The sequence below is a fragment of the Petromyzon marinus genome, chromosome 52 (genome assembly GCF_048934315.1).
Source record: "Petromyzon marinus isolate PM22_M1 ecotype Great Lakes invasive population chromosome 52, UKy_Petmar_22M1.pri1.0, whole genome shotgun sequence".
Classification (NCBI taxonomy): Eukaryota; Metazoa; Chordata; class Hyperoartia; order Petromyzontiformes; family Petromyzontidae; genus Petromyzon; species Petromyzon marinus.
This window is the reverse complement of record NC_133718.1, coordinates 1,672,434-1,686,175: the sequence shown is the minus strand read 5'-3', so window position 1 is coordinate 1,686,175 and position 13,742 is coordinate 1,672,434. Positions and strand designations below refer to the sequence as shown.

At 48.8% G+C, this 13,742-nt stretch overlaps 1 protein-coding gene across 1 annotated transcript in view; it reads left to right on the top strand.

Moving 5' to 3' along the window:
• Window positions 1–10,491: 10,491 nt before the first annotated feature.
• Window positions 10,492–13,742, top strand: part of TRIM46 (tripartite motif containing 46) — a 36,619-nt gene continuing 33,368 nt past the window's right edge. The window contains exons 1-3 of the mRNA XM_032973761.2: window positions 10,492–10,614; window positions 11,113–11,277; window positions 12,734–12,929. Of these exons, the coding sequence (XP_032829652.1) occupies window positions 10,492–10,614; window positions 11,113–11,277; window positions 12,734–12,929 (484 nt within the window). The remainder of the gene's footprint in view (window positions 10,615–11,112; window positions 11,278–12,733; window positions 12,930–13,742) is intronic.

The window sequence follows — 13,742 nt, the reverse complement described above, 5'->3', positions numbered from 1 at the left end:
ATGAGCGACCTCTGCTCTGTCACGGACCCCGCCAGCCGGGGAGAGGTGAGAATCGATCTCTGTCTGTGTCCCTCTCTGTCCCTCTCCCTGTGTGAGTCGGTGTCTCCGTCTCTCTCTCTCTCTGTGTCTCTCTATGCCTCTTTGTCTAGCTCTCTCCGTCATTGTGTATCTGCATCTCTCTCTCTGTGTCTCTGTGTCTTTATGTCTCTCTGTGTATATGTCTCCTTATCTCTCTGTCTCTTTGTCTAGCTCCCTCTGTCGTTGTGTCTCTGTATCTCTCTGTGTCTGTCTCTCTGTTTCTCTGCCTCTCTATCTGCGAGTCTCTGTCTGTGTGTCCGTGTCTCCATGTATATATGCGTCTCGCTCTCTCTGTATCGGTGTCCCCGTATCTCGTCTGTATCACCGTATCTCTCCTGTGTCTACGTCTCTCTGTCTATATGCGAGTCTCAGTCTCTCTCTCTCGGCGTCTCTGTGTGTGTGTGGCTGTGTGTCCCTGCGTGTGTGTGCGCGCGCGCACATAATGCACGCGGGGCGAAGCTGTTTTGACACTCGGCTCGCGATACAAATGATCAATTAATCAACACCACCAACCCTCGTCAGACACGCCTTAAAATCACAGCGTCGACCATCACCGCACTCATCCCACTTCTGTATTCTGCTTTGTTCTAGCTCCCCTTGCTACGCGCGCGCGCGCGTGTGTCTGCGTGTGCGTGATGCTGCGTGTACGTGCGTGCGTGTGCGGGGAGCGGTGGCGCAGTGGTTAGAGCGCAGCGCGACGAACCCCGTCGACCCCGAGCACGATCACTCGCTCAGGGCCACCAACGCCACTGACGATTATCTGAAGCGGTCCTGGGCGCCGCCCCCCCTCTAAGTCGACTCGGCCTCAAATGAGAACCTCGTGGCGATGTTGAAACATCGCCACTGTAGAGACAAAGGCGGCCGGGCGTGGTGTTGCCCACCCACCCCCTCGTGTGCCGTGTCGGCCTTCATACGGCGCTACTCGCTAACAGAACTTGCCCCACGTCTGTCAAAGACTACACGGCGGATCCTTTGTCTGTGTTGCGTGTGTTTTATTGACACCGTGCGTGCACACGAGGCCACATAACTAAACTGCGACCAGCATCAGCGTCCGACCAAGCATCGCATCTGCCGAGAATCCTCCGTGAGACGCAACAGGGTCGACAACTGATGTCTCTGAAACGGTGCCTAGCTCCTTGTCCTCCCCCCGCACACATCCGATTGGCACGGGTCGGCTACGTACGGCGCGAAAGAAGTCACACGCACGGACACTGCACAACGCAGCCCTGACCGCAGTCGCCCTCCGTCCTCTGGCTATCGACCTTTGCAATCGTTCCCACGTGCCCAGGGCGTTTGTGTGGGGGCGGGGGGGGGGGGCTCGTGGGCACCAGCCCCCCCCCCCCACCTCGTGGCGTGCGGCCTCCCGCCCGCGACGGCGGCCGTGCGGAGCGGCCACGGGGGAGCTGTCCTCGTGCGCGGGGTGCTGAACTGGAATGTGAGCGCCCTGCGTGTGGCGCCGTTGGTGATGGTGGCGGTGGTGGTGATGGTGGTGGTGATGACATTTGCGGTGGTGGTGATCATGGTGGTGGTGGTGGTAGTGACGGTGGTAACAGTGGTGGTGGTAGTGGTGGTGGTAACAGTGGTGGTGGTGACAGTGGTTGTGGTGGTGACAGTGGTGATAGTGGTGATCGTGGTGGTGGTGGTGACAGTGGTGGTGGTAATAGTGGTGGTGATAGCGATGGTAGTGTTGGTGGTGGTGACAGTGGCGGTGGTGATAGTGGTAGTGATGCGGATAGTGGTGGTGGTGTTAGTGGTGGTGGTGGTGATAGTGGTGGTGATGCTGATAGTGGTGGTGCTGTTAGTGGTGGTAATGGGGGTGATGATCATGATGGTAGTCTAGGTGATGACGGTCGTGGCGGTGATAGTGGTGGTGGTTGTGGCGGCGATGGTGGTTGTAATGATGGTGTTGGTAGTAGTGGTGCAGGTGGGGAGCGCTAGTGTCTTTGGTAATGATGGTACTCGCAAACTGCACTTTCCCTAACAGTCTGTTGAAGGCTATATGGGGGTATTTGTCTTTTGGTGGCAATAGTGGTGGGCGTGCTAATGATCATGACAGTGGGTGTTGATGGTGATAGTGGTGGTAGTGGTGGTAGTGGTGGTAGCGGTGATGGTATTAGCGGTGGTTGTAGTGGTAGTGATGGTAGTAGTAATAGTGGTTGAGCTGGTTATAAAAGTAGTGGTCATAGTGCTAGTGAAGTTAGCAGTAGTGGTTGTGGTCGTGGTGGTTATTAAAGTGGTGGTGGTGGTGGTGGTGATAGTGTTAGTGATGGTAGAAGTAGTGGTTGTGGTGGTTATTAAAGTGGTGGTGGTGATAGTGATGGTAGAAGTAGTGGTTGTAGCGGTTATTAAAGTGGTGGTGGTGATAGTTTTAGTGATGGTAGTGGTAGTAGTGATTGTGCTGGTTATTAAAGTGGTGGTGGTAGTGATGGTAGTAGTGGTTGTGGTGGTTATTAAAGTGGTGGTGGTGATAGTGGTAGTGATGGTAGTAGTGGTTGTGCTGGTTATTAAAGTGGTAGTGGTGGTGATGGTAGTAGTGGTTGTGGTGGTTATCAAGGTGGTGGTGATAGTGATGGTAGTAGTGGTTGTGCTGGTTATTAAAGTGGTGGTGGTAGTGATGGTAGTAGTGGTTGTGGTGGTTATTAAAGTGGTGGTGGTGATAGTAGTAGTGATGGTAGTAGTGGTTGTGCTGGTTATTAAGTGGTGGTGGTGGTGGTGGTAGTGATGGTAGTAGTGGTTGTGCTGGTTATTATAGTGGTGGTAGTGATGGTAGTAGTGGTTGTAGTGGTTATTAAAGTGGTGGTGATAGTGGTAGTGATGGTAGTAGTGGTTGTGCTGGTTATTAAAGTGGTGGTGGTGGTAGTGATGGTAGTAGTGGTTGTAGTGGTTATTATAGTGGTGGTGGTAGTGATGGTAGTAGTGGTTGTGCTGGTTATTAAAGTGGTGGTGGTAGTGATGGTAGTAGTGGTTGTGGTGGTTATTAAAGTGGTGGTGGTGATAGTAGTAGTGATGGTAGTAGTGGTTGTGCTGGTTATTAAGTGGTGGTGGTGGTGGTGGTAGTGATGGTAGTAGTGGTTGTGCTGGTTATTATAGTGGTGGTAGTGATGGTAGTAGTGGTTGTAGTGGTTATTAAAGTGGTGGTGATAGTGGTAGTGATGGTAGTAGTGGTTGTGCTGGTTATTAAAGTGGTGGTGGTGGTAGTGATGGTAGTAGTGGTTGTAGTGGTTATTATAGTGGTGGTGGTAGTGATGGTAGTAGTGGTTGTGCTGGTTATTAAAGTGGTGGTGGTAGTGATGGTAGTAGTGGTTGTGCTGGTTATTAAGTGGTGGTGGTAGTGATGGTAGTAGTGGTTGTGCTGGTTATTATAGTGGTGATAGTGGTAGTGATGGTTGTAGTGGTTGTGCTGGTTATTAAAGTGGTGGTTATAGTGGTAGTGATGGTAGTAGTGGTTGTGCTGGTTATTAAGTGGTGGTGCTGGTGGTAGTAGTAGTGGCGCCTCGTGAATGTGTTGTTGGCTTTGTCTCTCGTAGCTTCATTTGTCTCCTCGGGTTATTCGCACACAAAGGAGGAGGGCGTTGGTGAGCTGCAAGTTCCAAGTTTCCTCCTCCTCGTGTTCATTATAAACCAGATCGCGTTCTATCGCGCGCGCCCAGACTAACGCGAGAATCGTACAAAAATTTTGCAAGCATTATCGTTATATATTAAAAAAAAAATCAATTGTGTGCGCAGCTTTATTAGCCGATGCAAAAATGCGGTACACGGGTGCATGGGCGCTTGATGAAGGTGATGCTGTTAAGGCGTTAACTCATATCGTCATCGTCCCAAAAATGTTATCTTCACGTTGGTGAAAATAATAATAATAATGCTATTGTACGGACGCATCTCAGTTGTATGCATGGATGCTGAACTTCTTTCGCACCGTACGTAGCCAACCGTGCTAATTCCTCCGCTCGGCGCCAATGTATTCGCTCCGTCTGCTGCGTCTAAGCGGGTCCCGCGGCAGGTTGCTTTGGTCTATTCACTGCTGGATGACGACCCACTCACCCATACCCTGGCGGCGAATCTTGCAGGTCATTTCGACCGCCGTGCATTGCCACGGCGGTCGCGTGCGGGTTGGTGAAGGCGCGGACGCCCGCAGGCGATGGTCGCACGCCAATTGATGTGGCTGCGAGCCGCGTGGCCTATAGCACCTGTTATGCATGGCGGTGACCTATCCGAGCGTGACCCTGCCCGCTGCGTGAGCGTGCACACCCAAGCAATGCCCATGACGCAATTAAATTTTTTTTCTCGTGTGAAGGGAGTCCAAACGTGGAATTTCACTGGCACGTTCACTCGCTGGTGCAGTAAATGTGCGCGTGTGTGTGTGTGTGCGTATGTGTGTGTGCGTGTGTGTGCGTGTGTTCGCGTGTGTGTGTGTGTTCGCGTGTGTGTGTGTGTGCTACGCATATATACGCGTGGGGAGCGGTAGCGTAGCAATTATCGGGCTGCACTACGAACCCGGCGAGCCGCGGTTCGATTCCCGCTCACGGCCAACACCAGTGACGATTATCTGAACCGGTCCCGGGCCTCCCCTAGGTCGACTCAGCCTCAAATGAGTACCTGGTGCGATGTGTAAACATTGCCACTAGGGAGACAAAGGCGGTCGGGCGTGGTGCTGGCCACCCACCCCCTCGTGTACCGTTCCGGCCTTCATAGGTGCTCGCTAACAGCACTTGCCCCTACAGTCTGTTAAGGCTATATGGGGGATCTTTGTCTTTGTCTTTGTGCGTGTGTGTGCGTGTGTTCGCGTGTGTGTGTGTGTTCGCGTGTGTGTGTGTGTGCTACGCATATATACGCGTGGGGAGCGGTAGCGTAGCAATTATCGGGCTGCACTACGAACCCGGCGAGCCGCGGTTCGATTCCCGCTCACGGCCACCAATACCAATGACAATTATCTGAACCGGTCATGGGGGCCCCCATAGGCTATACGGGAGATGTTTGTCGTTGTATTTGGGTGCCTGTGTGTCAGTCTGTGTGGCTGGGTCTGGGTCTGTGTGTGTGTGTGTGTGGGTTATTCAACCCAAATGAATACCTGATGTGGTGTGTAAACATCACCACTGGGGAGACAAAGGCGGCCGGGCGTGGTGTCGGCCACCCACATCACCTCTTGTGCCGTGCCGGCCTTCATAGGTGCTCGCTAACAAGACTTGCCCCAACAGTCTGTTCGGTCTATATGGGGGAATCTTTGTCTTTGTTATATATTTTATTTATTTCTCGCTCGCCGCTTGCAAGGTTATAGGAGAGACAAGCAAGTCTGGCTGCTCACTACCGCACACGCGGCCCGATCTTCAATCACATCCCCAGTTGCTGCGCGACCCGGTCTGCCCTGCGAAGTGCGCATAGCACGGGAATTGCTCCCCCGTTCATCCTGTGTGCTTCTCTCTCTGTATGTGTATGTGGTGGTGGTGGTGTGAAGCGATGGCGGGCCAACAATTTTTTGAATTATTATTATTGTGTGTGAGTCTCTCTCTGTCTGTCCAGGCAGCAGAATTAACGAGGGAGACTGTGGGTGTGGAGAGGGGGGGTGAGAGTCTTGACCCTTCACCACTTGGCATTAAGAACCAATTGCATGATATTTGTCAATGTGGACAAATGATGCCCTTTGGGGGGGGGGGTTTCAAGAGAAAGAAATGACGATTGAATGATTGAATGAATGTCTGTGCTGCCACGAATTAATTCATGTTTGCAGAAACACATTGGATGGTCCATTTTTCGTATATTTTTTCATGAAATCGTGGTTTGATGGCAAGGAACGATTCTTTACCGACGCCCGGTGATGCGATGAATCATCACGATCCTACCGGCGAGAGGGCGGGGTCGTTTATTTGAATCGAGATAATATTTTATCTATTTTATTTTAATTTGGGTTGGTTAATCATCTCGTATGATCGTTGGCTCATTAGTAGCACCGTTTAAATCGGAGTCTTTGCGTTTGCATCAGTTGTGGATAGTCGATACTCAAGCAACAACGCATGATACGAGTCGTGTGTCGTGATGATAACATTTTATTTTAATAGATGTACTTGATGACAAATGCATGCAACAAATACACGAGGATCATCATCGTCTCATCTTTGTACCATAAATGTGCTATCATTGTCCCATCATTCTGCTATATTTGTCTCATCAATGTTTCATCATTCTTTCATCAATGTGTAATCATCGTACTATCTTTGTCTCGTAATTTTCTCATTATTGTCCCATTTTTATCATAACATTGTCCCATTATTGTCCCATAAATGTCTCATAATTGTCCCATCATTGTCCCATTAATGTCTCATCATTGTCCCATTAATGTCTCATCATTGTCCCATTAATGTCTCATCATTGTCCCATTAATGTCTCATCAATGTCTCATGAATGTCTCATCATTGTCCCATTAATGTCACATCATTGTCCCATTAATGTCTCATCATTGTCCCATTAATGTATCATCAATGTCTCATAATTGTCCCATCATTCTCCCATTAATGTCTCATCATTGTCCCTTTAATGTCTCATCATTGTCCCATTAATGTCTGATCATTGTCCCATTAATGTCTCATTATTGTCCCATTAATATCTCATCATTGTCCCATTAATGTCTCATCATTGTCCCATTAATGTCTCATCATTGTCCCATTAATGTCTCATCATTGTCCCATTAATGTCTCATCATTGTCCCATTAATGTCTCATCATTGTCCCATTAATGTCTCATCATTGTCCCATTAATGTCTCATCATTGTCCCATTAATGTCTCATCATTGTCCCATTAATGTCTCATCAATGTCCCATTAATGTCTCATCATTGTCCCATTAATGTCACATCATTGTCCCATTAATGTCTCATCATTGTCCCATTAATGTATCATCAATGTCTCATAATTGTCCCATCATTGTCCCATTAATGTCTCATCATTGTCCCATTAATGTCTCATCATTGTCCCATTAATGTATCATCATTGTCCCATTAATGTCTCATCATTGTCCCATTAATATCTCATCATTGTCCCATTAATGTCTCATCATTGTCCCATTAATGTCTCATCATTGTCCCATTAATGTCTCATCATTGTCCCATTAATGTCTCATCAATGTCCCATTAATGTATCATCATTGTCCCATTAATGTATCATCATTGTCCCATTAATGTCGCATCATTGTCCCATTAATATCTCATCATTGTCCCATTAATGTCTCATCATTGTCCCATTAATGTCTCATCAATGTCCCATTAATGTCTCATCATTGTCCCATTAATGTCTCATCAATGTCCCATTAATGTCTCATCATTATCCCATTAATGTCTCATCATTGTCCCATTAATGTCTCATTATTGTCCCATTAATGTCTCATCATTGTCCCATTAATGTCTCATCAATGTCCCATTAATATCTCATCATTGTCCCATTAATGTCTCATCATTGTCCCATTAATGTCTCATCATTGTCCCATTAATGTCTCATCATTGTCCCATTACTGTCTCATCATTGTCCCATTAATGTCTCATCATTGTCCCATTAATGTCTCATCATTGTCCCATTAATGTCTCATCAATGTCCCATTAATGTCTCATCATTGTCCCATTAATATCTCATAATTGTCCCATTAATGTCTCATTATTGTCCCATTAATGTCTCATCATTGTCCCATTAATGTCTCATCAATGTCCCATTAATATCTCATCATTGTCCCATTAATGTCTCATCAATGTCCCATGAATATCTCATTATTGTCCCATTCACATCTCAGAATTGTCGCATTAATGTCTCATCATTGTCCCATTAATGTCTCATCATTGTCCCATTAATGTTTCATCATTGTCCCATTAATGTCTCATCATTGTCCCATTAATGTCTCATCATTGTCCCATTAATGTCTCATCATTGTCCCATTAATGTCTCATCATTGTCCCATTACTGTCTCATCATTGTCCCATTAATGTCTCATCATTGTCCCATTAATGTCTCATCATTGTCCCATTAATGTCTCATCAATGTCCCATTAATGTCTCATCATTGTCCCATTAATATCTCATAATTGTCCCATTAATGTCTCATCAATGTCCCATTAATGTCTCATCATTGTCCCATTAATGTCTCATCATTGTCCCATTATTGTCTCATCAATGTCCCATTAATGTCTCATCATTGTCCCATTAATGTCTCATCAATGTCCCATTATTGTCTCATCAATGTCCCATTAATGTCTCATCATTGTCCCATCACTGTCTCATCATTGTCCCATCATTGCATTCATCAAACTGCATTGGCAGTGATGCACACACAACAACAACAACAACAACAATTCAACCCATTCATCCAATATCACTGGCCCTACAGAGATAATCAAATATACAATAGGTAACGTTTAGGGAATGACCCTTCTTCATGGCAGAGAGATCAGCAAACAAAATCAGGTTTTCAGAACAGCATAATAAATGCATGGTGTGATGTTTATGGGGTAGGGGTGGGGTGGTGGTCGGGTGTTTAAACCCATACACTGGGTTCATTGATCGATGGCTCAGTGGTTAATCCGGATTAGAAGCGAGGCTTTGGGAGTGGCGTGGATTTGGGTTAAGGAGAAGGGATGGGAGTCAATTGGGTGGGGGTTGGAGGCTTGGATTGGTCGGTGGGATGGGTTGGTAGGTGGTTGGGTTGGTGGTTGGATGGGTGGGGTGGTAGGTATGGTGGGTTGGATTGGTTTGGTGGGTTGGGTTGGTGGGTTGGTTTGGTTAGATGGAGTGGGTTGGGTTGGTGGGTGGATGGATGGGGTCGTAGGTTTGGTGGGTTGGATTGGGTTGGTGGCTTGGGTTGTTGGAGTGGGTTGGGTTGGTGGGTGGGTAGGTTGTTGGGTTGGTGGGTGGATGGGTGGGGTGGTAGGTTTAGTGGGTTGGATTGGGTTGGTGGAGTGGGCTGGGTTGGTGGGTGGGGGACACGTGTCATAATTGGGTGAAGAGGGAGACGGAGAGGAGACAGGGAGGGCGAGGAGAGGGTGGCTCCGGCTTCAAGACAAAGCTTTTCGTATTGGGAGGGGCGACGCAGGGCTGGTAAAATAAATAAAAAACCCAGCCATGACTTTCAATGCAAATTGGATTCAACTCAATGTCCGATCTTTTAACCAGCCGATGGCTTGGGGTCGGGGGGGGGGGGCTGGAATACAACCCACGTGGGTGCTTCAACGTCTCTGTCGTCTGTTGTTGTTGAGAAAGGAGGCTTGGGTCTCCACGGAGTTTGATTTTGCAATGTAGGTCTGTGGCCGGGGAGAGTGAAGGCTGTCTCCGACGTAGGCCAATCAGTTTCACGTACAACGCAAATATTATCAGAGCCATGTTTACTTGCATGTTCAGCACAAGTACTGTGTGTGGGTAATACGGTACTTGATTACTTGCAAAAAAAATGTGTCTATTCGGTGTTTGAACATCTTAACGCCAGAAAAGGGTAAAACCTAGGATTTTTATTTTTTAATATACTTTGATACATTCGAAAAAGAATCTCCCCGTGATGTAGGAATGGGGAGTTGTTCGCCCATGTCCCCAGATGGTGCCGAGGCTTGCCGACTCGGACACTTGGACGGTAGTCGCGATCTCATCGAGCGAGGCGCCCGATTTAAATTGTTTATTTTTGTATTTTTTAATCGATCCACCGTGTCCCCTCGACTGCCTCTCCTCTCTCTCTCTCTCCCCCCTCTCCCTCTGTTCGCACTGAAGCGACAGGAGAGGTGGACACGAGGTACATCGATCTGCGCGTCCCTGGCTCACGAACGAACGCCCCGTCAGGGGGTCGGGGTATTCGGCCACAGCGGCGCTCAGCGGCGGTGACGGCCGAAAGGCTGCGAATTCAGATCCCGCCTCGGGGTTGACTCTCAACCCATCATCCCGAAAGCCGGGGTCGGGGGGGGGGGGGGGTCGATAAATTTGAGTAACCACTTTTACGTGCGAGCCAACCATGAATTGGCTGTCGTAAGGCTCCCCCCCCCTCCCCACCCCTCGACCCGCCACCATGAGTATTTGTGTACCGTACGTTTAAGTGCACCGTTTAACTTCTTTCGCACCGTACGTCGCCGACCACGCTCATCGGAGGTGCGCGGCCGAAGGACAACGAACTAAGGAGAGAAAGAGCAGTTCTGAAGAATTGAGTTTGTCATTCTAGATGTACTTCAAAGTGCGCAGCTCCCAGTGGATTCCTAATATCGGAAGGAAGAACGTTCCAGACGGCCGCAGATGCTGGGACCGTCTATGTTCGATGGGCAGCCAAAAGCCGCCGCCACTGCTTGCGAGGGTTAGCGGAGTTGGCGTGATGATGGGTTTCATGCTCCTTCACGAGATCAGCGAGGGTGTTGTGGTGGCTCGTTTGTGGCGAGATCTTTGTGTGTCATGAGTGCGACCTTAGACGAGATGCCTTCGTTCTGCAATCAAAATGTGAACGTGGAATTTCCACCCATTGGCTTCATTGGCGCTGTAAAAACGCGAGGCAAGCGTCGCTTCGATGGGGGCGGCGTGGTCATCATTCATCAGCAGGTTGTTATTTTTGTTTCACTATTAACTTTTTTTTTTTACCAGGTAAGGTCCACTGAGCTATACAGCTGTTTTTCAGAAGCGACCTGGCCACAAACGATAGCTCATCGAAGTGGCTTATCATCATCATCATCACGTGGATTTGTCTAGCAGCAGTCACATACTCTTTAAAGCGTGATGTTGATTCTGAATGTGGAGGGAAAAACCGGAGGACCCGGAGAAAAATCCACGCGACCACGGGGAGAGAGACACTGCAAACTCCAAATATACAGCAGCAGGCGTCAGGGTCGTGATCGAACCCACGACCTCCTGTAGACCAGGCGAGGTAGTTAACATCTCCTAGCCACCGTGATGGTGATGATGAGAGAGAGAGAAATACAAACTCCAAATATACAGCAGGCGTCAGGGTTGTGTTTGAACTCACGACCTCCTGTATACCAGGCGAGGTAGTTAACATCTCCCAGCCACCGCGACTTTCTCATTGTCGCCCTTCTTCAGCAGGTCCCTCTGAAGGCGATCGAGCGGGAGCTCACGTGCCCCATGTGCAAGGAGCTGTTCGCGACGCCGCTCCTCCTGCCGTGCCACCACAGCGCCTGCCGCGCCTGCATCAAGGACGCGCTGCTGCTGCTGGGACGCGGATCCAGCCCAGGGGGGGCTCCGTTCCAGGTGGGAGAGCGAACGGGGAGATTGGGGGGGTGGGGGGGTGCCGTGTCTAGAAGAGTGGAGCTCACACACAGGCAGGGTGACGGTGTGCAAGGGGTGAGGTCTGTGAGTCTCCCTCTCTCTCACTGTGTCTCACCGTGTTTCGCCGAGTCTCGCTGAATCTCTTGAGTCTGCCAGTGTCTCGTCGAGTCTCCGAGTCTCACTGAGTCTCTCGAGGTTTCGCCGAGGCTCTGCGAGTCTCGTTGAGTCTCTCTGAATCTGTCTGTGTCTCTCTGGGTCTTGCTGAGTCTCTGGGGAGGTATCTGAGTCTCTAAGTGGAAAGTGTCTCCGTGTCTCTCGGAGTTTCTGAATGGAGAGTCTCTTTCTGGGTTTATGAGTTTTTGTGGCGGTGCCTCTGTCTCTGAATAGTTAATCTCCGAGTCTCTAAATAGAGAATCTCTGAGTCTCTGAATAGTTAATCTTTGAGTCTCTGAATAGATAATCTCTGAGTCTCTGAATAGTTAATCTCTGAGTCTCTGAATAGTTAATCTTTGAGTCTCTGAATAGAAAATATCTGAGTCTCTGAATAGTTAATCTTTGAGTCTCTGAATAGAGAATCTCTGAGTCTCTGAATAGAGAATCTCTGAGTCTCTGAATAGTTAATCTCTGAGTCTCTGAATAGAGAATATCTGAGTCTCTGAATAGTTAATCTCTGAGTCTCTGAATAGAGAATCTCTGAGTCTCTGAATAGAGAATCTCTGAGTCTCTGAATAGAGAATCTCTGAGTCTCTGAATAGTTAATCTCTGAGTCTTTGAATAGAGAATCTCTGAGTCTCTGCATAGAGAATCTCTGAGTCTCTGAATAGAGAATCTCTGAGTCTCTGAATAGTTAATCTCTGAGTCTCTGAATAGAGAATCTCTGAGTCTCTGAATAGTTAATCTCTGAGTCTCTGAATAGAGAATCTCTGAGTCTCTGAATAGAGAATCTCTGAGTCTCTAAATAGTTCATCTCTGAGTCTCTGAATAGAGAATCTCTGAGTCTCTGAATAGAGAATCTCTGAGTCTCTAAATAGAGAATCTCTGAGTCTCTGAATAGTTAATCTCTGAGTCTTTGAATAGAGAATCTCTGAGTCTCTGCATAGAGAATCTCTGAGTCTCTGAATAGAGAATCTCTGAGTCTCTGAATAGAGAATCTCTGAGTCTCTGAATAGAGAATATCTGAGTCTCTAAATAGAGAGCATCTGAATCTAACTAGAATTCTAAACATGGAGGCTAAAACTGGAGGACCCGGAGAAAAATCCACGCGACCACAGGGAGAGAGAGAGACACACACACAAACTCCAAATATACAGCAGCAAGGCGTCAGGGTCCAGGGATCGAACCCATGCCCTGCTGCATACCAGGCGAGGCAGCTGCCATCTCCTAGCCACCGTGGCAGCCCTCTGATGACCCCCCCACCCACCCCCTGCCCCTTGTGCAGGCGCTGGCCCAGGAAGAGCAGCACGGATCGCAGCACTCCTCCCCGGGCCTCACGCCCATCCACAGCCCCCGGGGCCCCAAGTCGCCCGCGCCAGGGCCCTCGCCGTGCAGCCCCGGCTCGGCGGCGTCTCCCGTCGGCCTGGCTGGGCCCCTGCCGCATGGGGACCACGGAGAGCCCAGCAGGGCCCAGCGGCCCGGTCAGTGGGGGCCCCAGAAACACCGAGCGAGCGCCTCCACCCGCGGCCGTTCATCGTTCGTTTACCCCGCGAGCGGGGCCCGGCACATTTTTTTTAAAGTGCGATAAAGAAGGGAAATTGCCCGAAACGTCGGGTATTGTACTTTGTGTGTGTTAGCGTGTGGGGGCGGGGGGGGAGAGCGGTGATGCTTGTGGTTAGCGCGCTGCGCTGCGAACCCGGCGACCCGAGTTCGATTCCCGCTCACGTCCACCACCAACACCGGTGGCGATTTATCTGAACTGGTCCTGGGCTTCCTCCCCTAGGTCGACTCAGCCTCAAATGAGTACCTTGGTGGGGTGTGTAAAATCATCGCCACTGGGGAAACAAAGGCGGCCGGGCCGGTCTTCATAGGTTACTCCTCGCTAACAGCACTTGCCACAACAGTCTGTTGAGGCTATACGGGAAGATATTTGTCTTTGCATTGTCCTTTAAGACCACTGTGTCATTGGTGAATGTTTTGAGTTTTTGCTCAGTGTGTTTGGACACCGCTGCCAACGCAGCAGCAACATTGTCAAAACAAACAAAAGAAACCCACGTGGTTCACCTTCATATACCACAGATGACGATTCTGCCAATCGTCTGCTACGGCTGTTGGCACTGCCTGAAAAATGTCCCACTTATACATACTGCCTATTACGCACAGTTTAAACAATATACATCTCAATTATTGTATTCTTAGTTTTTTCGGTAAAGTCACGTTGAAGAGAAACAACAAAATAATAAAATATATATAAATATATTAAAAATAAATTTATGCAAACCAACACACCTGAA